Consider the following 27,289-nt stretch of genomic DNA (forward strand, 5'->3'; position numbering starts at 1 on the left):
CAAGGCCGAGGCTGAGAGAGAAGCTGTTGAAAAGATGGCAGCTATGGCAGCAGGAAAAGGCAGTGGAGGATCTAACCTGGAAGATGGGAGTGAGGGTGATGGAACGCAGAAGAAAGTAAAAGGAGGAGTAAACCTTGGTAAATGGATGAGAAGATGGGAGTGGAACTCATGGAATATGTGATCGATTGGATTTAGATGGATCAGGTGGTGACTGGTCAGGTGATCAGGGTAAGAAGCAGACAAGAGTCGGTGAGCTGATAACTAATAACATTATAGGTATACGTTCATGTCTGAAACTCCCCATTAATATGAAGTCACCTGTTTCTCAGTGCTGAGATGATGTAATCTGACATATTTCCTATGCACTTTTATCCAGACCATGGAGTTCACTTCATGAACGGGTTGTCAGATACTGCAGCCAATGTTGGAGAATCAGCAGAGTTGTCCTGCAAACTAAGCAGTGAAGATCACAATGGATTATGGTACAAAGACGGAAAAAAGGTTAAGATGTACAGAAATGTATTATATTTATCCATATTTGTCAGCCAGTGTGTGTGTGTGTGTGTGTGTGTGTGTGTGTGTGTGTGTGTGTGTGTATATATATATATATATATATATATATATATATATATATATATATATATATATATTAGGGACGGGACTTTAACGTGTTAATTGAGATTAATTAATTACACAAAAAATAACGCGTTAACTAAGATTAATTAATTACAGAAAAAAAGTTCCCGCATTTTTAATAACTTATTTTTGCACCGCGGAACGTTTCTCACTGAATGAGTTTCGGCGGACCGTTTATATTGAAGCACCAACTAGCGTTCGCATATCACCGCAGCACATCTACGAGCCTCAAGTATCACCTCAACGCAAAACATATAGCAGCTAGCGTGGACTTTACACTTTATGTTGAACTATGTATTATTTTGTTGGTGCAACAGTTTATGTTGAACTCTTTATTGTTTTGGCCAAGGTTATTGAGAGTTGGACTTAGTATGCTATGGCCTCTGAATCAACAGAGAGATGTTTTCTAATAGTCAGTGTTTCCAATGTTATATATATATAAACTTCCTGAATTTCTGAAATGTACTATTTCTAAATTGTTTCTAAATATGCTATTGCTACACTTCATGGCAAAAATTGCACTGGTCTGCTAGACTTGGTTGAACAAAAATAAACAATATTTTTTTGCTTAAGCTTATGTATTCAGTCATTATTCAATGGTATACTATAAATCCATGTGAAAAAAAATTACTTCTCACTGTTCTCAGGTCAAATATTTATATGCGATTAAAATGCGATTAATTTCGAAAATTAATTACAAAGCCTCTAATTAATTAGATTAATTTTTTTAATCGAGTCCCGGCCCTAATATATATATATATATATATATATATATATATATATATATATATATATATATAATGTTATCCATTGTAATATATTCTAAAATGTGACTTTTCCTGTGAGGGCAGAACTACATTTTCTAATGAAGTGTGGAATAATGGCTGCTCAAAATTCTGCGTTGACGTCATAGGAATTAATCACATTTTACAAACCATATTCAGTAGATTTTAAATTGTAATAATATTTCACCGTATCACTTTTTTCACTTTTTATGTGTTCTAATAAATGTAGCCTTAGTGAGCATCAAAGACTGTTTGTTTAAAAAAAAAAATCCTAGTTAGTTTTAACTTTTGTCTGGTAGTGGATATATCATGCATTACAAAAATTAAATGCATTTTTTATTTTACACCAGCTGGAGTCTAAGGATGGAGTTATGATTGTAAAAGATGGGGCTCACCACAAACTAATCATCCATGACTGCCAAGAAAGAAATGCTGGAAAATATAAGTTTGAGGCAGAAGGACGTAAATCAGAGGCTGTATTAAATATGAAGGGTAGGTGTTTTTTTTTTTTTTTTTTGCTTTTCACTTTGCACATTAACATGGAATTGGCAGTAACATGCATTACATTTTGTAGGAGACATAATTGATTATTTACATTATTTGCCAGTGTAAGCTCTATGGTCGAAAAGTACTGCTACAGAATCCGGGCAAAAAAATTGGAGGGCTCCAGTGAAGTCTTGACAGCTAATGATATTGCTGCTGGCACTTTGGGTGAGATTCTTGATTTCTTACTGTATATTGATGTAGTAAATTATCAGTTGTTAGTCTTTAAAAAAAAAAAAAAAAAGGAAGTGTGGTTTATATAATGTGTTCTTTTTGTTCTCAGCATTCCCTGGCTCACCTGCTCCTCCTAAAATAGTCAGTGCCTTTAACGACTGCATTAACTTGGCCTGGCTTTCACCAGTATCATTGGATATAATGTTGAAAAACACAAAAAAGGTAGCAATTTTTGGAGTCAAGCAAACCCAAAACACGATCCAATCAGAGGTACTGAAAATAAATGTAGATATAATTTAAATAAAATATTACAAATATTAATTTAATTTAATTTAAAGTAGCCAATTTGACTCTCATTTAAAATACAGCACAATTTAATTTTTTCATTTTATATTTAGACAAAAATTATGCAGTAAAAGATGTAATCGAAGGTGTGGAATATGAGTTCAGAATAAGTGCTATTAACACATGTGGGCCTGGGGAACCTAGTGGGCCGTCTGAATGTGCAATCGCAAGGGACCCCAAAAGTAAGACATGCTCAACAAATTTATACTCAATACCACTCTATACTGACATTTTTTATTTGCCAGATAGAGTACAAAAATATTTGTGATGTTATTGTTCCCAGAGCCTCCTGGTAAGGTCAAAGACCTCAAAATAACTGGATCGAGCTCCACCAGTCTGTCTCTTGACTAAACCTAAGGAAGTCAAAGGTGAGGAAGATGAAGCAAAAGGCTATTTTGTGGAAATCAGACCCACAGACCAACTTGAGTGGAGCCGTTGCAATACAAACTTAGTGATTCAGACTTCCTTCACTGCTGTAGGATTGAAGTCAATGACCATGTATTGGGTTAGAGTGATCGCAGTCAATGAAGGAGGGGCTTCCACAGAGCTTCGACAATTACGTCATTGTCATGCCTCCTCCAGGTAAAGAATCTTGTATTTTTTTTTTTTTTTTTTTTTTTTGAATATCTTTACATTTTTGCTTTAGAGTTCACACAAAGATAAGTTAATCTGCCTTATTTCACTTTTTAGTAAAGCCAAAGTTCACTGACAAAAAAATGAAAAGTTTCATGGTTGTTAAATCTAGAAGCACTGTTCATGTCAGTGTCAGTTTTGAGGTAGGGTATCAAAATATATCTTATTTTACCAAAAGCATATTCACACGTGACAAAATATGAACACTCTTTTTGTATAATACTGTATATCAGGACTGAGTATTTGTTTTATTTTATCCACATGCCTCTCCTTCACCAGACATAACATGGTTAAAGGATGATGTTCCTGTAGTAATAAGAAATTACTCTTTACATTAAGGTAGTAGCCTAGTGAGAAAAAGGTGTTGGGGGAAATCACCTTTTTTTCTAGTTTTCATCAAACCGCAGTTTCATCGCATAAAATTGCAAAAATATCCCTCATATTCCATCACATTTTTTAAGAAAACGTGCCGCAAAATCAAGGATTTTTGCCCGCAACAATCACAAAAAAAACTGTGTTTTTCTGGAGGGACTGCCATAGAACTGGAACAGCATGTCCAAGGCACTGTGACTCTGTCATGGACTCCTTCTTCCGATGAGAAACGAGACAACCATCTGCATTACATGATGATGAAGCTGGTCTCTGTCAAGCAAACATGGCTTACACTCGTTGACTGTTTATTCAACAACAAATTCACAGTCATTAACATCTTGCCTGGAAGAGAGTACAATTTCAGAGTGTTTGCCAAAAATGATATAGGTCACTCAGAGCCCTCGATGTCTCCAGTTTGGGGAATCACAAAAAAAAAAGAGGTTTGTGGATGATTTGTGGATGAGTTTTAAAATGAAATACTTTTTAAATCTATTTTAAACAGCACTGATTGTTTAATTTTTACTACAGAATTTAAATGGGTATTTCACCTAAAAATGTTAATTTTCTTTCATCATTTAATCACCCTCAGGTTGTTCAAACCTGCAGTTTCATTCTTCTGTTGAACTCAGAAGATAAGTTGGTAATGCTGATAACCAACAGTTGATGGGAGCCACCAACTTTATGGAAAAAAAACTTACTGTGGAAGTCAATGGCTACCATCAACTGTACGGTTACCAACATTTTTGAAATATCTTCTTTTGTGTTCAGCAGAGGGTAGAAACTCGTCAATGTCAATGAATGGATTTTTCATTTTTGGTCCAACTATCCCTTTTTGACTGCATTGCCTCAGAGACATTTAAATGTCAAATATATTAATATACATTTCAATCTAAAATCTTGTTAGTGATGAAAAAGAATCCATAGTCTCATTATGCATCCACTACCCAAATAAATAAGCCTGAAAACAAATGAGGTTTGAACAATCAATGGTCTCGGCTGCATTACAACCAGTGCAGTGGTCTAGGCTACTTGCCATTTAACAGACACCTTTTCCCAAAGCAATTTACAGAACACTAATTGCAATAAGTCCCTTGGAGAAGCCTGAGATAAGTGTCTTGCTCAAGGGTGCAGTGATGATAGAAGATCTATGTAACTCTATTTATGGGTCACCCTTATCCAGGTTTATACTTCTGGGATTTGTGATGCTGTCCCTGACACATCACCACTAAACTATCTCCTCCATCTTCTGAAAATGTTGTTCCTATTAGGTTGACTGCTGCAGTACATGGTGGCCTATTACATTAACTCTGAATAATTGTTTTGCCAGTGATGGTGTGCACTTCATATGCTTCATAAATTGCTCACAGCCCTCCAGCTTATATTGAACCTTTATCTGGGCCAATGAACAAACAGATAATTGTGATGCACAATGTGAGGAGACCAAAAACGGACATTACTAGAACTATATAATCACTTTTTTGCAATGTTTTCATCTCTTTCAGAAACATTCACATATAGCATGACTTTATCAACAAGGTTGTAGCCGAAAGCCCTCTTGGTCATGATGAGTGCTCCGCCTTACTTACAGTCAAAGGTATGTCTTCTATTTTAATATTAAGTAACCTATTTCGGTTAATGTTTTAGATATGAGGTTTATCATGCATATGATTTTACCTTTTATGCAGCCACTTCTACTTTTCTGTTTTCTTATTTTACAGAGTAAAGAAACTTCAAACAACACAGGCTGTGTTTATTTTATTTCTTGAAAGTGAAATAAATGTAATAATTGATGTGATCTTACTGATGTGTATTGAATGATCTGTCTTTTTGTCTACCTATGTATCAGCTAAGAAAATCATGTTTCATTTCTTTAGAAGCATCAGGTTACCCTTAAGAAGCCATCTGTGACAATCTAGTGTATAAAGTCACAGCAGGCAAAGATATCCAGCCATTAGTTATGTTTACATTCAATAAAACTCAATTGATAGCCAGATGCAAAGCTTTATAGTATTAATCATTGTTCAAAATTACAGAAGTTTGGACCAACCAAGACTCCTGGAGCCAAATAAATAGAGCAATATAATTCTCATCCTTATACGACCTACCCAAAGTCTTCGCACTGTATGCCTGCTGTAAATCTAAAGAGAGACTTCATCATCAACCAGTCTGAAAGTTTTCGAGAGTGTGTAAAACAGAGTAAGAGAAATAAAATTAAACTGCACAATGTTCTTGATATTAAATCAAAATATTTTATAATATATAGGCCTACTGACCAGATTTAAGGATCAGTACAGACAGACAGACAAAGATTCTGAAGGTAAGTTTGTACGTGGCGCACACCACCATGAAAGTGAGACCGCCTCCAGTGCACAACGCCCCCTAACTCACGCTCCTCGTGCTTGAAAGTTCTCTTTTGATTGTTCCCCGTCGTTGTGGCCCAATAATACCGCGTTGAGGTCGGATAGAGCGCTAACCAAATCACTGAGTAAGGGGGAGTGTTACAGTATAGATAGTGTAGATCATCCGCGAAGACAAGATGACCAAGCGCAAAGGAAAAGGTACCAATAAACAGGACGACAGTTTGCTGCTCTTGGAGACGCCATCTGTAACACCACCGAGGGGATTTAAAGAATATGCAGTCCCTGCCATTGTTTTCTTTATTTTCGCTGTCGGGGGATCAACGGCAGTCTGGTTCTGCAGCCAGCAGCAGCAAACCATCGAAAGTCTAGCAGAGACAGTCAATGCAATGCAACTTAGGATAACAAAGTTCCAACAGCAGTTGGGAATGGGTAATGCACAGGTATACGATTTTGAAATACTTTAGGATAGTTAACTAGTTATAAAAATTGAATTGTTTGTTGTTGCAAGTTCACTTTTAAATCAAATAATCCAATGCATTACTTTTACGCGCAGGAAAACACACTGTATGCGCATTGGAACATTATGTACTAAGCGCACTCTTGCTCAAGTTCATATATTTTGGTCAATATTTTGAATCATTTGTAATGTGATTGTAAAAAATACATAATACTAACGGGCTTGAATGTATGCCTCATGTGTCATTCGAATATTCCTTTCGCTGAATTGTGTCATGTTGCTCCAAGGCCATTAATAGTCTGGTCGAGGAGGATCGTGTTTCCTTTTGCCAGGATGGCCTGTTTAAAGGACATTATCCAAATAGTATCCTAACCAACATGTAAAAGTAAAGATAAATAAATACGTAAATTACTGTTTCATTTGTAAGGCAGGCAGCACTGCATTACTGATCAGAATATTATGTATAAAGTAACCCTTTCATTTAAAATGGCACACATTTTTCCTATCACTGGTGATTTGTAGAACTGACTAAATGTTGTCATTCACATTAATAAGTCTTGTCAAATCTACATCCAATAAAACAGTACACCATCATTCCATTAACTTTGGGTTAAATTTCTCATTGCCAATAAATAGAGCATAAATAATGTTATTGTAAAATAATGAAACCTTTAGCATAAGTAGTACTCTTAATTCATCAAATGTTATTTGAATTTGTATTAAAAGAAGTGTCTCTATTTTAAATGTCAGTGGTTTTACAGCAACTTAAACTCAATAGACCCCTTTGTGGAAAACATTCTAGGAAATCTTTCCATGTCATTTGCTGTGACGGGTTAATCGTAACCACGTGTTGTTGTTGGGTACACCAGCTTTTGCTCTTGATGTTTTAAAATGCCACTGGTGTTGGTGAGGGGGGGGGGAGGGGGGGGGGAGCAGCGGGATGCAAGGCAGGATTAAGAAACACTGCTTTAGAACATTGATTTTGAAACTTGTGAATCCATTAGAATCATTAGAACACAGAATCACGATTTATATATGAATAGATTTTTTTCGTGCACCCCTAGTTTTGACAGCATGGCAACAACTCTTCCTCTTCTCTAAAGCAGTGCAACATGGCATGTCAGGTTGCATGTTTTGGGGGCTGGGGTTTATCAGGGTTTGTGACATCACAAACCCAGGAAGTAACTCATTGTAGTTCCTACGAGCCATTTGTGTAGGCATTAAACTGCCATAATTTTAAAAGGTGATATCTTCGTTTGCATTGAACTTTCAGTGTCATAACTGAAACTGCAGATATTGTTTATGCTCAAACAGCAACATTACACACTAACTAACGTAAAAAAAAAGTGAAATTGAAAAAAAGTGAACCCCTTTAAGATTAGAATCAAATTATGATAACATTAATGTATGCATTGTCATGACATTTCTTTGGTAACTACCTAATACAAAGATCATTGCCATCGTTTTTAAAATACTTTCCTCTTCTGAATCAGTTGAATTATAGAACTCATTGCTAGTGTAACTAGCTGCCAACTGTACTGACGAGAGCATGTCATGAACAAACGGTTATGGTGTAAAAAGTGGACTTGTGTGAAATTATTTATTAATTACTAAACACTGTAGATTTAATGTATGATTGATGAATTTTCAGATGTTAACTAGAATTGTTTATGGACATGAAAGTGATTAGGTTCAATAAATATCTAAATTGGTGAAATGCTGCATATTGGTCAGATCTTCATTGCAAATAAAATATTTTGTTTATCTAGATTGCCAATGTGGGTGTTTTTGAAGAACGTCTACAAGCACTGGAAGAAGCCTTCACACAGGCCCAAAAAAAGGCAGATGTTGCACTGGCCACTTCAGAAAAAATAAAATCTACGGATCTTCAAAACCAATTCTGGTCTCTTCAGTCTGAGATGAATGGCAAACTTTCTGAACTCCAGCAGGAATCTGTTTCCACTGCAACGTTGAATGCTGTGGTCAAGAATAAGACCGAAGAAATAGAAACACTGAAGCAGAGGCTTATTTCTATCCTTACTGCCAACTCCGAGGTAGCTGTTACCATTTCTGGGCTCACAGACACTGTTTTGGTCACCAAATCACGTCTTGACGAGCAGATGTCCACTATAGACGGTCTCACATCTGAGTTGGAGGAACAAAGAACGGAACTTTCAAGCCTGAAGGAATCCTTTATCAGCAATAAGAAGGCTCTTGAAAGAAACAGACAGAAGGTGATGGACATCAAGTGAGTAACCTGAAGGATTTTGTGGAATCTTAGTTTATGGTATTATCTCTACCATTTCTGGTCTTTAGCAGTTTGGTGTTGTTACTGATAAAGATTATTCCTAATTCATCTTTATTTGTTCTCTCTGCTAGAGACCTCCTGGAGATGGAACAGGCAAGAAGATCCCAAGTTCTCGAGGAGCAGCTTATGGCAGTCCGTAGGAGTCTGGAGGACCATCAAAAGAGTACTCATAGTCTTCACTCTCACCTTGCTGCCCAAATTGAGATCATCCAGAGTCAGGTATAGTCCTAACTGTTTCATTTTTCCCCACATATGATCATTTTGACATGTCACATCCTAATTTTCTTTATATGTTTCAGATGTTATTTGAAAGCCAGCAGTCCAGTACAGAGGAAAATATTTCAGTAGAAGAGCAGCAAGTGGAGCAAGCAGCAACTCAGGAGGAAGTTCTGATCAAGGATGAAGAAGTAGAAACAAAGGAACAAGCAATTACTGAGGAGGAAACCGTAGAGGAGGTTCATGATGAAGAAGAAGAGCGAGTAGTACATGAGGAGGACGAGACAACTGAGGATGTTCAGGTTCATGGGGAAGAACCTGTTGAAAAGCAAACCAATGAGAATGAAATTCCTGAGGAAGCTGAAGTCAAAGAAGATGTTGCTGAAGAGCAAGCTGTAACTGAGGAGAATGAACAAGCTGATGATGTTCCATTCCACCAGGATATTATTGAGGAAGCAGTAACTCAACAGGATGAAATGGCAGAGGAGCTACAGGTATCTGACAAGGAAGTACCAGCTGAGGAGGTTCAGGTCCTCGGGGAAGAAGAATCTGTTGAGAAGCAATTATTAACTGAGGAGGATGTAATAACTGAGGAAGTTGAGATCAACGATGGAGATGTTATTGAGGAGCAAGCAGTAACTGAAGGGGATGCAATATCTGAGGAAGTTCAGGTCAACGATGAAGATGTTTTTGAAGAGCAAGCAGTAACTGAAGGGGATGCAATATCTGAGGACGTTCAGGTCAACGATGGAGATGTTATTGAAGAGCGAGCAGTAGCTGAGGGAGATGAAATAACTGAGGAGATTCCAGACCAAGAAGAAGAAGAAGTTGTTTTTGATGTGGAAGACCAAGCTTCCATAGAAGAAACAGGAGCTGACAAAAGTGTGTCAGAAGCTGTTGACAACTTCTCTGAAGATCAGGTAGTTGAAGATATCAGTCAGGAGCAGACATCACAGGAGCAATTAGAAGAAACTGAGAAGCAGAAAGACTTGGAAGAATTTGAAGAACACGTGCAAGACTCTGAAGAAGAAGAAGAAGAAGAAGAAGAAAACCCTACTGAGGAGATTGTGGAAGAGCTAGATGAAAAAGCCATTTCTATCAATGGAAGTTAAGTTTCTGAGAGGATGATGGTTCAAAATAAAATACTTTTTCTGAGGACTTGAAATGATCCCAAATGAATCATGTGATGCATAGGATTTCACATTTGTTGAAATGTTCCTCAGTCTTATGTTGTATACCCGAAAGTGAACTTTGAACCTAGCAATGAGTTTTTCAAATCCAATGGTGAATTTGTTTTTCTAGTGATATCTCTTAAAATGTTGAAGTGCTCTGTTTACACTGAAATGTAGAGTGTGTTGATGTTGTTGTACTAGGTTACACGCATTTTTCATATAGCAGTTTGCCAGCTAACTAACCTCAGGAGTGTCACTTGAATAAACAGCTTTTTATCTTTTTTTTAACTATTTCCCTATCCCAGCCTCTCTCTCATCTGGTGTTTAGCTGTCTGTTGAAATGGGACACATGCTGTGTGTGTGTATATTTGCAGCTCTTAGGTCAGGGGTTCAGGAATGTGCTGCTGGTCCTGGACACTGGGGACATGTGTGTCCCATTTGTAACTATAGTGCTTATTTGAGCTCATCAAATGCCTGAAAGACGAGATGTGTACCTTGTGCCCTTCTCAACCAGACCACAAGTTATACTGAAACCAAGTCCCAATAGTGCTGTTCTAAGGCAAGCAATATTGCTACCGTAATTAAATTTGATACAGCTTTTCTCTTTGTGCTGTTATGACATAAATTAACAGGAACATAAGTTATAAAAGATAATAAATTAAGAATCAAGAATAATATTTAAGGGCAGAATACTTTGCAAATCATTTTACTGAGGAAAAAAGGGGAGAGATTTTGCCTAAAGCGTTTTAGCCCATTTAAAACATTAAGTATAATGTTGTCGTGACAAGAGGTTGCTTGGCAAATATTTTTAAAATTTGCTTATTTGTAATTGTGATTATCCTCAATGTTCAATTTGAATGCGTTTTTATTATTATTATTATTATTATTATTATTATTATTATTATTATTATTATTATTATTAAAGGTGAAATATGACCCGGACTGTTTTTGACAGGCTTTGTGGCATTTGTCAATGTCGAGACTTTTATTATGAAAGCTAATGGCAGCTCTTTCGGTTCGCTTCATGATTCCGTCCGGTTGTGTTGTGTGATGCGGGATGGTGTGAGAGAGTGGGGTGTACTGTCTCCTCGTGCCTCAGTCATTCCCGCTCGGAAACTTATTAATGATATCAGGGGGATTACAGTCACCTCGGGGGGTTTCTGCAGTCCGAAACAAGTCAGCTCTCTATCTGTTATTGGGGAATGAACGACGAGAAAAGCCCGGATAACGGCAAGAGAAACTCTGGGTATACCAGGTAAAGATGAATCATCAACAGACCGGCTGTAAGCTCGTTAAATGACCACGACAAAATATAATTGTTAGTTATATTTATATTTTACGAATAAACTTCGTTTTTTAAATGACAACACATACATACCCAGCGTTTCCTGCTTTCCTACACACTTTAATGGATGTTTGCATAGCTCTTCTTACATTCGAACATTACAGTCAATCTAATGATGATTGAATCACTAAAGCGACCTTTCAAATCATTGTCTAAACTGTTAAACAAATAATCTCATTTGACATTTGTATCACTATTTAAAAGGAAGGTTTAAAGTAACGTCACTTCCTTAATCGAACGTCAGAATCACTGTCCAAATGAAACGTGAATATCTTTTGATTCCAACCGAAAGTTCTAATATAACGTTATATATATTTGTGACACTGACATTTGAAGAAATAAGCTTTCCATTGGTGTGTGGTTTGTTAGGATAGGACAATATTGGCTGAGATACAGCTATTTGAATATTTAAAAAAATCTATAATTTTGAACCTTATAAGGTATTGTTGGCTATTGCTACAGATATACCGGTGCTACTTCTTACTGGTTTTGTGGTCCAGGGTCACATTAGAGTCTAATTAGACTGCAACATCTAATCCTTCTCTCTATTGCTTTGTTTCTCTGCTCACAGTATTGAGCAAATGCTGGCTGTGAACCCCGGGAAGACGCCCATCAGTCTGCTGCAGGAATATGGAACGCGGATAGGCAAGACTCCAGTGTACGACCTGCTGAAGGCTGAGGGTCAGGCCCACCAGCCCAACTTCACCTTCCGCGTGTCTGTGGGAGACATCAACTGCACCGGCCAGGGCCCCAGCAAGAAAGCTGCCAAGCACAAAGCCGCCGAAGCTGCCCTGAAAATGCTGAAAGGAGGAATGCTTGGAGGGATCGGAGGAAATGGGATGGAGGGAGAAGGGTTTGTCGGGATTGATATGGAGGGAGAATGGTAAAGATCTGATTGTGTTCCCATTTTAAAAACACATTACACAAAGATCCATTTTCTCAAAACTGAAGAATTAACAGAGGTTTCTGTCTTTATATCATGTGTTTTCTCAAATGTGTTTTAGCCCTCAGTCAGAGATGAAATCTTCCGGTTCAACGCAACAAGCTGAGTGCAATCCAGTTGGAGCTTTGCAGGTGAGTGGCCATAACTCAAGGCTGGAATAGATTACATAAATATGACTGAATCTGCAGAAACATGTGCCTCATTTCTAGAAGACATATGATTAAGCTGCAGATGTTGTGTATGCTTCATACTTCATATTAGATTACAAGCCTAAGAAAAGTCATTGCTGTTGCTTTTTGATGTGGTAATTAAGCATGAATTATATTTACTGATATTAGCATATTGGAAGCAGATATTGTCTGTGCTTGTAGTTTTAACTGTGTATATAGTTGCAAATATATACACCTGTGTATGTGTGTGTATATATATATATATATATATATATATATATATATATATATATATATATATATATATATATATATATATATATATATATATATATATATATGCACTGTAAGTCGCTTTGGACAAAAGCGTCTGCTAAATGCATAAATTAAATTTTTAATTTTATATATATTTATTAAATTTGTTGTTAGAGATTGCATTAAATAGTTATTTTTAAGCAGCATTTATATTGGTGATGTTATTGTTATCACCTAACAAATATATTGTTGATTCCAATATCATGAAACTCATAGTTATTGCTTTAATTGTGATTTCCACAGGAGCTAGTGGTGCAAAAAGGCTGGCGTTTACCCGAGTACACAGTCACTCAAGAATCTGGACCTGCACACCGCAAAGAGTTTACAATGACCTGCAGGGTGGAGAGATTTGTTGAGATAGGTACAATCTTGAATTTTTCCTATAGTGGTTATTTTTAAATATGCAGTCCATTCAAAGTAATGAATGTCTTTAATCTTGTTCTTAAGGTAGTGGCACATCAAAAAAGCTTGCTAAAAGAAATGCAGCAGCAAAGATGCTCTCTCGTATCCATGATGTTCCTGTGGACATGCGCAGCAGCCATGAAGCCGAAGCAGAAGATGACACCTTCAGTATGGTAAGACGGGCAATATTTACTAAGCTGTAAATGCAGTTTTAGGGTGGACTGATGTAAATTCATCTTTTTGCAACAGCAAACGGGTGGCAGACCAGAGGGAGGGAAGTCTAAAGGTCTCGGCTGCACATGGGACTCTCTGCGGAACTCCGCCGGGGAGAAGATCCTACAGTTGCGCTGTCATCCTCTGGGCCAACCTGACTCCAATTTCTGTTCTCTCCTTCGTGAGCTTTCTGAGGAACAGCGCTTTGACGTCAGCTACCTGGACATAGGTGAGATACTAAGTTGGTCCAACATGCACATTAAATTAATTTAAGTGCTTTAAAGGTGTTCTCTGATGTCCTCCGAGTGTGTATGTGAAGTTTTATCTCAAAACACCCCACAGATAATGTTATAGCTTCTTGAAACTGACACTTTTAGGGTATGAGCCAAAACGCTCTGTTTATGTGTATGTCCCCTTTAAATGAAAATTAGCTGGTGCTCCCGCCTCCCTTCCAGTGTTGCCAAGTCTGTGGTTTTCCTGCGGAATTGGTCTACTTTAACACTGTTACTGCGGGTTGATTTTCATGTCCGCGGGAGGGTTTTGTTCAGGCAACCCTAATCCCTTCTTAGAAAAGTGCGAGCTTCAAGAGCTCATGCTTGTGGGCATACCAGTGTTACGGTGACCACGTTACTGACCTCACACATTGCTTGCAAACTCAATTTCAATTTTTTATTACCACATTCCTATTCACAATCATTCTGGTAGAACGTGAAGGCAGCATTAGTGAAAACAGGCAGAGACAATGGTAGCTTTAGCAACATTAGCCTTACAGAGAGCCAGGAAGCTTTTTTGGAAAACAAAATATGATGCATGAATCTTACTTTATCTGGAGTTAAGACGTTTGCAGACTAAGTGTTGGTATCGATCCCTCTTTCAGAAGCAATCTTTGCACAACTCCAGAGCTGAACTGATCCTCGTTTGTGAGGCAGTCCGGTGTAAAATGTTAGCACAAAGTATAGGACTTTTAAAAAAAAAAAAAAAAATTTCTGAACATTTCCTTTGAAAAGGATATTTAGCAACTGTGTCCTCAGTGGTTATTGGTTCATCCCAACACATGATCCTTTTAATGGCTCTTTGGCGCTGACGTATCTCCAGCAGCTACAGCAAGAGAACTATTGCGGATGCAGCTTCTCACTCAGGGCTGTGTATATGCTAATAGGTGATTTCTTAAAAACTAATTTTTTCTTTGGACTTTGTTCATTCAGAGGAGCGCAGTTTGAGTGGCCTTTACCAGTGTCTGGTGGAGTTGTCCACGCAGCCCATTACCGTCTGCCACGGATTCGCCTCTAGCCTGGATGCAGCACGTGCCAGTGCTGCCCACAATGCCCTTCAGTACCTCAAGATCATGGCAGGGGGGAAATAAACCACACTAAGAGCTCTCCTGTAACATTTATTTTTCTTTTTGCTTCCCAGAGGAAAATAGGAAAATCAGGTGAAGCTTACCTCTTCTGCCCCTAGTTGTGTAATCTGAGGGGCTTGTTTGTTTGATGCAGTAGGTTCACTATAATGGCCTGTAAAGCCCTTCTGTTTTGAGTCCCTACTGCTACCAGCTGTGAAATCAGTTGGAGAACATACTGATTGCCTAATTTTCACCTTGGATATGACACCAAAAGCATGTGCCCTTGCTCTTTAGTGCCTCCAAACAAAGGCAGGGGACACTATTCATTTGAAATCTGAGGGCAAAGGTTCACAGGTGTTCAGTATGTGTGAATTTTTTGATGTAATTTATTTGTTTATTTGTTAAGTGTTGGTCTTTTTAACTTTTTTTTTCTCCATTTAAATTATGACCATTAATTTGCTCTGTGACTTCGATGAATTGATGAACCTAGAACAGACTAGCATGACTTTTTTAAAACTGTAAATATTTCACTTTTTTACATTTTTATTTTCATTATATTTTAGTAATAGAAGTTATTTGTAAACATTTATTTTGCTTCATAGAACATATTTGTGAAAAAGTTTTTTTTTTCTCAGCCAATGAAATATAATTTTTAACATAGACCTGACAGTTTGTGGTAAATATCTACCTCTGTGTTTAAGTGTTTCTGCCTCACAAGCTTCATCATTACATTTGGACTGGCAAAGACTGAAATATTCATATTCAATATAATAGTATACGACCAACAACAGTAGTATGTGACTGTGTGACCGCTGATGTCTTTTGTACCAAATTGGTGAATATGTAATCTATTGGATATTTTATCTTGAACAATAAACTTGAAATTGCCATTATCTTCTACTTTTTGCATTTAGTCATTTGTTATTTAGCAAATTCTATTCATCCTGTTTGCAAAAATGCAGTCCTGTCGTTCTTATTTAACCTTCCTCAAGAGGGCATCAGAGATAGCTTTTAATGTCAGTAGTTGACATGAAGAATGTTTATGCAAATATAGTATGCATTTGCAGTGTGGCATGAATTGCTTTCTAGCAAAGGCTGAAACAAACATTGTTCACATGGTTTCATTTCTGTATTCAAATCAAGAGTGTTGGGTTCGAGTCACCTCTGCATTATCAGACAAGTTTTTAAACCAGTCTACCCAAATGAAATAGTTCAAATAAATTATTTATTACCATTGTGGAATGACAAATAAAGGCAATATGTACAGCAGTTTATCCATCTGACCAAGAAGAACGAAAAGTGCACAAAACCAGATCATATGCATCATTCTAGGCTGCTAGTTTTCACATTAGGGTAATATAAAAGCAACGATCATACATGCTCCTGGTCTTATTGTGCATGAATTATCTGTGCAAGCTTTTCCAATGATAAAGTCATTCTCGATGGACAAATACACTTAGAAAGATAGGTTTGCAAACACCATTTCATTTTGACTTGAAGGACATTAGTAGACGCAGTTTGTGCTTCGTTAGCCTGAAATTTGATGATGTTTTCTCTGGGGTTAAGAGGTTAATGGTGCACATCCTCATCAGCATATCCACTGCTGTCTGACTGAAAACTGTCCCCTCGCAGTGGCGACGCTGGTAAAGAGAAACAATGGTTACAAAAGTTGATGATTTTAGATTTTCAAAGCACACAATTCACTTTCAACTGTTTCTGTGAACCAAAAAATCGATAGTGTGCAAATTTTTTTGTAACTTCCTGTTAGGTTGTTCCCCTGAAATGTGATAAGGCAGACAAGATCAGCTGGACCCAATTTACCGCGTACAATGTGTTTTTAACAAGTCAGCAAAACACCTCCCTTTATCGCCACATTAAGACATGTTGCTTTTTGTGAACTTGTAAAGATGACTTCGCTTATTATCAGCTGTTCAGCTGAATTTATTTTACTAAACTGATGAAGAATTAGTCAAATCAGTGGTTAAAATTTTCCTCACGAGTTCTAATCATGATAAGGACTACTCATGTTACTTACATTTGTGGTGATGCGTCGAAACAGACAATGTGACTGTGGAGCAAAATTCTGATGAAGTGGTTTCCTCTTCCTCTGCACTGTGAACCTGAATTGAAACTCTATTCTTCATGATCATGCCACAAAACAATGCCACAGTATAGAAAACTAGATCATTACATTGCCAGAGTGATGTTTTCTATTAAAAAATCATTGTTTTAGTGTGATATGCATTTCCTAATGTGTTCGTTTTGGTTTTTAGCATGTTGCTAACTGGCCAAGTCAAACTTTCTATGATTCTGCTGTCATTCATTATTAATTAGGGGACAATTGTAAGTGTGAAAGGCACCATTCATGTCTGAAACAAACATGGTGGAGATGCAGTACATGCCACAGGTTGAATCCTTACAGGGACAGTTCACCTCTAGGACTGTATGAGGATCCATTTGTGCCAAAAAATTAACCGACTGCTTCGTGCTTTGTACTACACATGTCCTTGTCTACAGAAATTGCCTACTTGTTCAGATAATTTTGTATATGTCCTCTTTTTATGTCATATTGCTCTGTTAGTTTTCTGGTTCTATATTAGCTGCATTTTGCTTAGGCTGCTTAAGGGACCATCTGCAAATTCCACTCACAGTGCAAAAACATAAACAACGTCCAACTGTTCATTCAAATGAATAATTCTTTTACAAGGTTGACAGACTTGACTATATGTGCTTTTGCCAAATATCTCATTTTATACGTATAAAGTACTTGTTTTAGGGGGAAAAGCTGTAATTTACCTAGTGATATTTTGCCAATACCTCGCTTCATAAATGTACAATCCAGTATTATTTTTAGAAAACATCCATGTATACAAGTACAGTACACTTTTATTATAAGAAAGAAAAAAAAATACTTGGAAATTTTTTCCCAAAGGTTGTAGCACATTACTAGTGAAAAGTCTGATGTGATTTAGAATCTCCCTATATGTACAGTACAGTATTATTTTGGGAAAAATACCGTACTTCGCCGAAAGTTGTAATATTTTTTCCTCAAACTTTGTACTAGTGACCAGACTAACAATACAGGTAAAGTTTTGACGATACTTTATATATATGGTTATGGTTAAAAATATGGCTTATGGTAAGAAAAATACTATAATTAATATATGAAATAATGTATAGGTAAAATCTTATCTATAGTAAGTCAGTCTGGTCACTAGAAACATAATACAACCACTAGAACATGAACAACTCTTTAAGTGAATTACTTTATATATATATATATAATATATATATATATATATGTATATATATATATATGTATGTATATAATTATTATTATTTTTTTCAATCTGTACTGTACTCTGATCACTACTAATGTACTAGAACCTTTGAGAATTTTTTTTTTTTTTTAGTTAAGTACAGTCATTTTTTCTAAAACAATTACTTTACAGTCAGTGATTAAAGGGGCAGGGTCTCTAGAAACCCCCAACACCTGTGCATGTATTTACTGCTGTCTTTAATCAGAACATGAGTAAAGACAACAGTAAGGACAACAGAACATTATTGCATGAACAGACGACATATACATCAGCATATACTAATTTATCTGAACAAGTAGGCAATGACTGCAGACAGGGACAAATTTGTAGTACAATGCAGCGGGTTCATTTTTGGCTCAAATGGATCCCCCCCAAATGTGAAACTTCCATCATTATTTTCTCTGACTCTTGTAAATCAAAACCCATATGCCTTTTTTCCCCCTAGAACACTAAAAATATTTTTAAGAATGATTTAATGGGTCCTATTATGCTTTTTGATTGGTTGAGCTGCTCTAGAGAAGGCACGGACATTATCACTTTGTGGGCGACATGCTAGCTTTCCCAAGGTAGACGGACTTAGAGTGGTTATAATGATGCAGGTTTAAATCACGTTCATTGATTTGATTTTGATGCAATATTTCCCCTGAAGCTGGTAGGGGGCATGATATTTCCCAGGCCAGACTTCATTTGATACAGGAACTATTTGTGCCATTCATGCCATGTGTCATGTGAAATATGTGAAAAAATAATGTGCTTTTCGAACAACCTTGTTCTAGTACACCCCCAACACAAAATCAAGACTTTAATAGCATAATAGGGCCCCTTTAAATGTTTTTGTGCATTCAATGAAGCCCAGTGGGGACCCACTTTAATATTTTTCACTGTTTGTCAGACATTTTTCAAAATATTTTATGTTCTATAGAAGCTCTGGAACTATATGAGGGTGAGTAGATGATGACAGAATTCTCATTTTGGGTCAACTGTCCCTCTAAGGTTTGGGGTTTGTTCAAATCCCTAACCCAAAGTATGAGCAACTGTAATTGTGTAACAAGTTATATCATGAAGGTATTATTAATAACTAGTCACATTAGAATCTCTATGCAGAGGTGGAATGCAAAGAGGGAGTTTTAGGGGGGATTCAGCAATAAAGAGTTGGATAATACTGTTAATGACGTCTAATAGGAGAATCAGTGTGGGCAACTGCTCTTAGCATGAAATGCATTAAAATGACAAGAGATGGCATACCTCTTCCAGCTCGAAGGAGTTGCCTTGTTTGTTCAGGTTTAGTGGTTTTACTGGCTTTAGTAACCTCTTGATGTTGGATGAACTCTGCTCCTGAGTGTCTCTGTTGGAGAGGGTAGTGTCGTCCTCCCATCCAGTGATTGTGATCTGACATAACTGATCTGACTTGGGTAAATTATTTGCATTAGATTGTCTTACAGGAGATTTATTAGTTGTCTGGTGTGCAAATGGTGAGTTTTTGATATCCATACTATTTGTGTGTATGCAGCGGTAAGGTGCCTGATTCACATATTCAACAACCTGAGGGCATATGATTTCATGGGCAATGATAGGAACAGGTTCCATGGTAACGCTGGAGCTATTTGAAAGCCCAGAACGCAGAGCACAACCTTTGGACTTCACGTCCATGTCTGTTTTTGGCTCTAGGCAAGGTGTACACTCTGCTAATGCATGCCTGAGGTTGTGTACATTTTCATTTGTCGTCTCGGATAGTGATTGACAAGGCATACACTCTGAGGAATCAGTCCTTTCGGGGTTTACCCCGTACGTCTCCTCCTCGAGTTCTTTCTTGCTCTCTATAAACCAGTCCAAGTCTTGTTCCAAATCATCTACTTCCATTTGAAGACATAACTCTTCATTGTCATCTTCTGCACTCTTCTCAACTACACCTGACAGACTGCATTTACGCTTACGAGGTGAATTGCTTGGAGACGTGGAGTCTGAGCCACGGGATCCCGTATATAAACACATTTTGGAGATAGTGTCTTTTAGCCTTTCAACAGGGGAGCGCGGTTCACTGCGGACACTGGTTCGAGACATAGTCCTCTCCACGATTGGGGAGGTGAAGGTTAACTGGGGTGGTGCAAGCTTCTGAAGAGGTGTTCGGGACACATGGGAGTACAGTGAATAGAAGGCATTGGCCATTGCCGTCAATGCCTCTACTTGTCGGAAACGACCTGCACAATAAAGAGAGACGAAGGTGAGGGAATGTGAATGTTTCTATAGTTGTATTACCAGCAACATTTGAAACACTGAATTCCTTACTTGCTAATGAAAGACAGGGGTCTTCCTGGCGTATCCTGGAGAGCTGGGATTCAAGAAAGAGGCGGAAGTTGATGCCTTTGAGCTGGGATGGGAAATTGAAGAAGCGGACTGGGATACGGGCAGTGACCTGCGGTTCCTCGCAACCGAAACCCAGCTGGAAAAGGGTCTCTTCTGCATCTTCAGCACGCATTTGGAGGACTTCAGACACGCTGGGGAATTTTTGAGATGTTACAAAGAGCGAAAGATATTTAAGAAACTAGAGATGTTCATTTCGGTTATTTTTTCTAACCGACATCTTACACTCATTAACCTATTATTAACTGTTAACCAACAATATCATTTTAAATTAGAAATTGAATTTAATTAGAAAGGATAAGTGCCTGGGACCCATTAAAAATACTAACATTTGTTTCCTGGGAATTAGTTTTACATGCGAAACAAACAACAGAACATGAGAATTCACATTCTTCATATCACATCACACACCTGTAGCGCTTCTGCAAGCTGAGAAAAACATAATAAAGCTTTGAAATATATTTTAACTTGAATAATAAATTATGAAAATGAATGAAAAATGCAGAGTTTCCGAAACAGGAAATGGAAACAGGCGGCAGAAAGCACCATTCTATTTTTCTTTAGGCTTATTTTATGCACAAAGATTTGTTTTGATTGTGAATGTACACAAATAAATGCAAAGCATTTACTATTCCAATTATCTTTATGACTAAAAGGAGAAGTTGCTTCCACTGTTAGAAGGGGGGAAAAATCAAGTGATTGCACTGGCGCTGCATGCACGCACAAAGTTAAGCTTTGCTACTTCAACAATGTTGCTATAACTTTTTTGCTATTTTTTTATTCTTGTTCTTTTTTAAATAGGCTACTGTTAATTGAAAGGATTTGTTGTGGAGTGAGGGGAAATAAAATAGCATAGTTATGTTTACTGTGCTTATTAAAATGTTTCTAAACATTTCAAGTCAGCATTAGGCCTATTTTTTAATTAAATAATAAAATGCGACTTATTAATAGAACTACGCAACGTATATTTCTTTCTCTCTCTAAAAAACGTTTTATATATATATATATATATATATATATATATATATATATATATATATATATATATATATATACATACATATGTGTGTGTGTGTGTGTGTGTAGTGTAGCCTATTTTAACAATTTTAACAATCTGTCAAAATTCTTAACAGTCGGTTAACGCTTAACTGGTTAAAATGAACATCTCCATAAGAAACCAAAGTATAGAATGAACTCAGGTAGACATAATCTATGCCCACGGAATTCCAGCACCTGTCATTCACAAAGACCTTAGTTCATCGTATGTTTATTTGTTTAATTTTTGTTTCATAATTTCATGCTTTCAAATAGCAATTTGGGTATAGTATATCAGTTCAAGGAATTTTGTTTTTGTTAGAACTGAACAATGTAGAAAATATGAAAAATAACTGAGCAGTTTGGGTGATGGACTACTTTAGTGAGGGACACATATTTATATTACAGGGTCTTATTGTCATACAGGTTGCATAAATGTACTACTTTATTATGCATCACTCTACATTTGCAACAAGCCAACCGCCTTGCTTAGCTCTGCCAAAACTATTTACAGTATGACTTCAGATGCACAAATCCATCTTGAGCATGAAAGGAAAATGCACACTGCAGGAAAGCGTTTTTTTTTTGTGGCTGTTTCCTGCCAGGCACTAAGTGGGGAACCTTCATCCAGCAGGTCAGTTAAATGTGGTGCTATTTGGTCCAGTGTGTTCTGCCTTTCCCATGCTCTTACCTGGAAACAGTCCTGTTGGTAGTGGTTGAGAAGGCACTGGATGCGACGCTCTGCCCCATGCTTAATAATGCCAGGTTGAGTTTGTGTTGTGGTGTGCTTCTGATATACAAACACAATGAAATGAGGAATTATGGTAGGATTTAGAAGCATAAATGTGTACCTCAACGGTAAAACTAAATCAACCTATTCCTTACCTAAACTGTGGTGCACCTGATGGATAATGTAATGCAGTAGCTGTAAAATAAAGAATTCAGGTTGAAATTAATGCTGCTGATGTTTACAAAATTATGTATGCAAATGTTTGCGGTCACTTTTTTTTCAAATAAATACTGTTCTCAATACTGTTTTCAATATTGATATCAGCTATAAATGTTCCTTGCGTGCCAAATCAACATCTTTAATCATTTCGGAAGGATCATGTGACACTGAAGACTGGAGTAATTGCTGCTACAAAATCAGCTTTGCCATCACATGAATTAATTACATTTGACAATATATTAAAATAGAAATGAGTTATTTGAAATTGTATTAAGTAAATGCTGCCTTGGTGAGCATATCTTATCAAAATCTTATAGATCCCAAACTTTTGAGAAGTACTATACCTTACAATAAACACTCCTTTTAAAAAAATAAAAAATAAATACAAACATACATACATAAAAAAAATATCTCATTTACCTTATCACTGTCTTAAAACACTATTAATTTATTAATTGCATAATAATCGTGTATCTGTGAATCTAACATTGTGCATGTGTGTTTCCAAATGCAAGAGTGGCTCAATATGATATGCAGCACTTAAGATAATATTCATGGGGGGAGTGAGGAGAGGTTCGCTCTCAAACATAAATGCAGTGCTGCTTCGTATAATATACAATCACCGTCATCATGCTGATTATGAGATCCTTACAAACAAGCACGAGGATGTCACTCAAGAAAGAGGTCTGTCATCATAAATAACCAATAATCATTCAAAATCCATTACAGCGGCACAAGGGTCTAGCACAAAATACACATTTTTAGACTCTACAAAACAGAACTGTTTGATAAAGGTGATATGCATGTTCTTGAACAATCTCAAAACAGCTGTCACCACTTCTCAATTATTGCTTAGTTACAGTTATAATTGTTGCTTCTACTCACCCTCTGCACCCAGACTCAGATCATCCTCAAAGCTGGTACCTGTCCTCGAAGGGCCTGTAGAATTACATTTAGCAGTTTTATCAGAAAACAGAAATACAGCTAAGGCTTAACAAGGTCTCCAAAATGAGAATTTTGCACAGTTCTAATGGATGTTATTCATTGCATACATTCAGCACATGCATCGGGTGGTTTCCTCCATGAAGTGCATTTAAAAACCTTTTGATGCATGGCAAGCTGTTGACTATCACACCTATCCCATGGTCATTTGCCAAGTTTTAGACAAGTACTAGTATTGCGCTTTCCAGCACAGTATTTGACCGGGAGGTCTCTCTCTCTCTCTCTCTCTCTCTCTCTCTCTCTCTCTCTCTCTCTCTCTCTCTCTCTCTCTCTCTCTCTCTCTCTCTCTCTCTCTCTCTCTCTCTCTCTCTCTCTCTCTCTCTCTCTCTCTCTCTCTCTCTCTCTCTCTCTCTCTCTCTCTCTCTATATATATATATATATATATATATATAGACCAAAGAATTCCATAGATTTTACTTAAAACGTGACAGAAAATCTATGAAGGCCTACACAATTGCATATGTAAAAATGAGATATTTTGTAATTCTACTCTTGGTTGCACTGGTTTTATGCTTCAACTCAAAATTTTGAACTTAATCGTTATCCAAAACTTGTTTTTACCTCAACCTACCTATTGTTAGGTGACTGCCTTTGGCAGGACTGGCTTCATTCCTACAGAGAAGATGAAGAAAAGAAAAAGGAAAAACAAAAGAAAAAGAAAAATGCACTTTTATCAAGTGTGAATCAGCAAAGGTCTGTGGGTGGGATGCGGGCATGCAGTAAAATACTGTGATAAAAATAGAGACACACATGCACACAACACATCTTTCAATTCTTGTTGCAGTATGTACTGGTAGCCCTTATTAAACAAATGTCAGAAAGATATCTTGCATCTTGTCAAAGATGGCATTAAGACAGAATTTTGCACGCTTTACAAGCACTGTTGGGTCTGGCATCTGACTACCGCTGCTATGAATGTATTTAGATATATAATTTATAGGCTTTGTAGAATATATTTCCAATGTGTAAAATGTGTTTATCTTTTTTACACAAAATTTGTCTGAAAACACTTTATTCATGACCCCTCTAACACAACTTGACATTGCAAAACCTACACGGTGAGAAACAATAACAAAAATGTCAAAATTTGTCTGCTATTTCCTGATCCAGAAAATGAAAATTTGAAAACAGAATCTTCCTCAGAACAATCTATAAATAGAGCAAAACAACGTAGCTTTCATGTGAAGGTACCTTGTGAAAATGTTGTCCTTGATTATTTTTAACCTGCATGACCTTCAACGAATAAACCCAAGAACATTTGTGGTTTTCCACTCACTTGTTGTTATTGTATTACAACTGACACACAATGTCTGTCTTTTATAGGAAGCGTTCACACAAACACTTACCCACAACCTTGAAGCCAGGTTTCAATTTTTCCAGCAGAGCATCCTGTGGAAACAAAATAAAGACGCACATTGTGATCTCAGCCTGTCTATTTGAGAATGGGGGTGTGTGAGTGATAGAGAGACAGAGGTGTAAATGAGCTTTCTGTTTTGGAAATAGAGTTTATCTAGAGGTAACCATGCACTGTTTGTGGTCTGTCTTTTATCTCTGACAGTAGCAGTTATAATCTAGTAAGCTAAACTTAAAAGTGACCTGATTATGCTGTAATACACTTTATTTTCTCTTTTATTCCAAACTATTGTCCAATATATTTATATATACATATATATACATTATTTTTTTTTTTTTTTTTTTTTTTAAATCTTGACTGTGTTTTGCTTAAAACTATTTTACAAAATAAAGCATTCAATGCTCCCAAAAAGCATTTGGGTTTCTAAAAATGCATTATTAAAACCAAGTGGGGTTCTATTTAAACAAGGATTATAAAAGTGCAGCTTTCAAGCTGTATACTTCCCAAATTATAAAAGAAAATGAACTAAAATATTTATAAGTGAACCCATAAAAGACCCTGATTGCATTAGGTACTGTAGCAGCAATCCACATGCTAAAGAGGAAATGAGATATGCAGCCTCTTTCCATATTATCAAACTATTGCCACAGCTGAACTTTAAACATTAACCTTATGCTCACCATCCACAAAGACATCATCTTGGAGCGAGAAATGAGACTGATGTTCTGCTGTGGAGCTGCGGTGTCCTGCATCTTTTACGGTAAACTTGTGGCGGCTGCTTGCCCACGCTTGTCGCCTCTCGATCTTAGAAGGACTCTCCATGTCTGTGGCCACCTACCGCGAGAAAACACTTTGCAGGATTATTTAACCAAAACCGGTGACTGACTGACAAACGGTGTTGCCTAAAAAAGCAAAGATTATACAGCAGGATAGACTACAAAATTAAAATGAAACAAATACTAAACATCACTCTCAAATGTAGGCCTCTATATATAGTTAGATTTTGTTATATATCAAAATAATTCTTAACACAAACTCATGATGCTAATGATTACAATAACTTAATGCTTAATGATTTAGAACCTTCTGATTCATACCAGTACTGTCATTTAAAATGCAAAATCGCAAATAAATTAAGCCATATGTGACATTATTCTTTCATAGCTACCTCAGAACTATTTTGTGCAGAAACGAACAACTTATTAATACAGACACATCAGGAGGGTTTTGGTCATGTGTTAAAGTGTTTTCACTCCTCTGTGGGTGATTTCTAATGTCTAAGTTGTCAGTGTGTTAACTGTAAATTTACTCACAGGGAGAACATTTTCAGAGAGCGACTGGAATTTCTTGCAATTTTTTTATTCATTTTGTTCAGCTTTCAGTGTAAAACTATAATAAAATGATAGTAGCACCATTTATTTATGTTTGGCCAATGCTTTTATTGAAAATCCTGTAGCTATGTTGATCCTCTATAAATGAAAGTAAGCTGTCATAAATAATTTTTACACAAAACACATTGTTATCCTTTATAAAACACATAGGCCTACAATTAGCTATGTAATAAGTACTAAGTAATAAGACAGTGTTTTGACAATGGCGCCTGATGGTTATAATCCTAACTGAAACTATTTGTCTGCATTGATGTTAACGTTAGCCTACTAAATAGGGTGACGCTATTTATGTTACCCAGCGGTTTTTTACGGAAGGTGAAAAAAATGTGACAAGACTACAAAAATGAAACCGATAATAAATATGGAAAGCACAAAAGAAATGTAAATACATCTAACGTTATTAGTCTAAAAGTACTCAAGCGCTGTACCGTTGTAACGCATACTTTTACAGCGGATTACTGTTCACGAGCCTCTTGATGTTATACCAAAGTTCAACATAAGTCCCCTGACTAACTTTTGTACTGACAAAATGTTTAAAAGCTCAATTGAAATGCATCTGTATGTAAAAAGTAGCTAATTCAACCCATCCAATCTTTTCTTTTGACTTCCTGAGCCTAAATTAAAGCGTTATACCCTCAAACCCTCCATCACCCTGCTGTCATCCATACATTAAGCTAACGTTACTTACATGACAGATTGCGTTATAAAGGAAATCACGCGCAAGCGGCAAACACACGTTCAGTAACACCACATTTGCCATATCACTTTCATTTATAAAAAATGTCGCGTATTATAGGCTACACATAGTCGAAAGTGCCTTACATAAAGCAATACGCAAGTTGAAAATAATTAAACGATCTTTTCTTAAGGATGGAGGGTTCCATTGCGCCTCACGCTACATAACCTACCTTTAAAAGTGCCTCGATCAGTCCACTCTCACGGCAACGGCATAATTCACCGCTCTACTGTCCTGCATCCCACTCACACTTACATCTTAAAGGATGTCCATCGCATGACTAAAAATAACACACGGGAGACTCAACCCCTTAGCTTAAAAACCACGATCGATTGTTGATTCGCCCGCCAACGCAAACTGTGGTGCCACAGTCATGACGCGCTGTAACTGACGGAAGCTGTAGGAGGAAGATG

The 27,289-nt window shown here is 36.9% G+C and overlaps 3 protein-coding genes across 4 annotated transcripts; 2 read left to right on the forward strand and 1 right to left on the reverse strand.

Annotated features, from left to right (window-relative positions):
- Positions 1-5,857: 5,857 nt before the first annotated feature.
- On the forward strand, positions 5,858-10,317 carry zgc:66479 (uncharacterized protein LOC327541 homolog). Its single transcript, XM_052558559.1, has 4 exons — positions 5,858-6,288; positions 8,075-8,553; positions 8,685-8,832; positions 8,913-10,317. The coding sequence occupies exons 1-4, from the start codon at positions 6,025-6,027 to the stop codon at positions 9,939-9,941; spliced, it is 1,920 nt and encodes a 639-aa protein (XP_052414519.1). The 5' UTR covers positions 5,858-6,024; the 3' UTR covers positions 9,942-10,317.
- A 692-nt stretch (positions 10,318-11,009) lies between these two features.
- Positions 11,010-15,621, forward strand: LOC127959398 (RISC-loading complex subunit tarbp2). Its single transcript, XM_052558563.1, has 7 exons — positions 11,010-11,256; positions 11,918-12,229; positions 12,351-12,420; positions 13,018-13,135; positions 13,222-13,349; positions 13,426-13,618; positions 14,595-15,621. Exons 1-7 carry the CDS (start codon positions 11,204-11,206, stop codon positions 14,750-14,752), a joined length of 1,032 nt encoding a protein of 343 aa, XP_052414523.1. The 5' UTR covers positions 11,010-11,203; the 3' UTR covers positions 14,753-15,621.
- A 310-nt stretch (positions 15,622-15,931) lies between these two features.
- LOC127959395 (protein TESPA1) lies at positions 15,932-27,271 on the reverse strand. 2 transcript variants are annotated; one of them, XM_052558560.1, is made up of 11 exons: positions 27,049-27,271; positions 25,430-25,583; positions 24,742-24,784; positions 23,967-24,007; positions 23,279-23,332; positions 22,330-22,369; positions 22,136-22,234; positions 20,335-20,543; positions 19,294-20,246; positions 16,764-16,866; positions 15,932-16,368 (listed from the first exon to the last, which is right to left on the reverse strand). In XM_052558560.1, exons 2-11 carry the CDS (start codon positions 25,569-25,571, stop codon positions 16,298-16,300), a joined length of 1,755 nt encoding a protein of 584 aa, XP_052414520.1. In that variant the 5' UTR covers positions 25,572-25,583; positions 27,049-27,271; the 3' UTR covers positions 15,932-16,297. The 2 variants fall into 2 exon arrangements, with proteins under 2 accessions (XP_052414520.1, XP_052414521.1); XM_052558561.1 differs by having other exon boundaries at positions 16,764-16,848; positions 27,049-27,270.
- Positions 27,272-27,289: the final 18 nt, after the last annotated feature.

This window comes from Carassius gibelio, chromosome B6 (genome assembly GCF_023724105.1).
Source record: "Carassius gibelio isolate Cgi1373 ecotype wild population from Czech Republic chromosome B6, carGib1.2-hapl.c, whole genome shotgun sequence".
In the NCBI taxonomy this organism is placed as follows: Eukaryota; Metazoa; Chordata; class Actinopteri; order Cypriniformes; family Cyprinidae; genus Carassius; species Carassius gibelio.

Excerpts from the sequence above, each read along its gene's own strand:
- zgc:66479 (XM_052558559.1), top strand. The coding sequence starts at position 6,025 with ATGACCAAGCGCAAAGGAAAAGGTACCAATAAACAGGACGACAGTTTG. Across the intron at positions 8,554-8,684 it reads CAGAAGGTGATGGACATCAA|AGACCTCCTGGAGATGGAAC; the intron begins GTGAGTAACCTG and ends TCTCTCTGCTAG. Across the intron at positions 8,833-8,912 it reads TTGAGATCATCCAGAGTCAG|ATGTTATTTGAAAGCCAGCA; the intron begins GTATAGTCCTAA and ends TATATGTTTCAG.
- LOC127959398 (XM_052558563.1), top strand. The coding sequence starts at position 11,204 with ATGAACGACGAGAAAAGCCCGGATAACGGCAAGAGAAACTCTGGGTAT. Across the intron at positions 12,230-12,350 it reads ATTGATATGGAGGGAGAATG|CCCTCAGTCAGAGATGAAAT; the intron begins GTAAAGATCTGA and ends AATGTGTTTTAG. Across the intron at positions 13,136-13,221 it reads GGAGAGATTTGTTGAGATAG|GTAGTGGCACATCAAAAAAG; the intron begins GTACAATCTTGA and ends CTTGTTCTTAAG.
- LOC127959395 (XM_052558560.1), bottom strand. The coding sequence starts at position 25,571 with ATGGAGAGTCCTTCTAAGATCGAGAGGCGACAAGCGTGGGCAAGCAGC. Across the intron at positions 23,333-23,966 it reads AGGCAGTCACCTAACAATAG|GCCCTTCGAGGACAGGTACC; the intron begins GTAGGTTGAGGT and ends GTAATTCTACAG. Across the intron at positions 22,370-23,278 it reads TCTGAGTCTGGGTGCAGAGG|CTACTGCATTACATTATCCA; the intron begins GTGAGTAGAAGC and ends TTTATTTTACAG.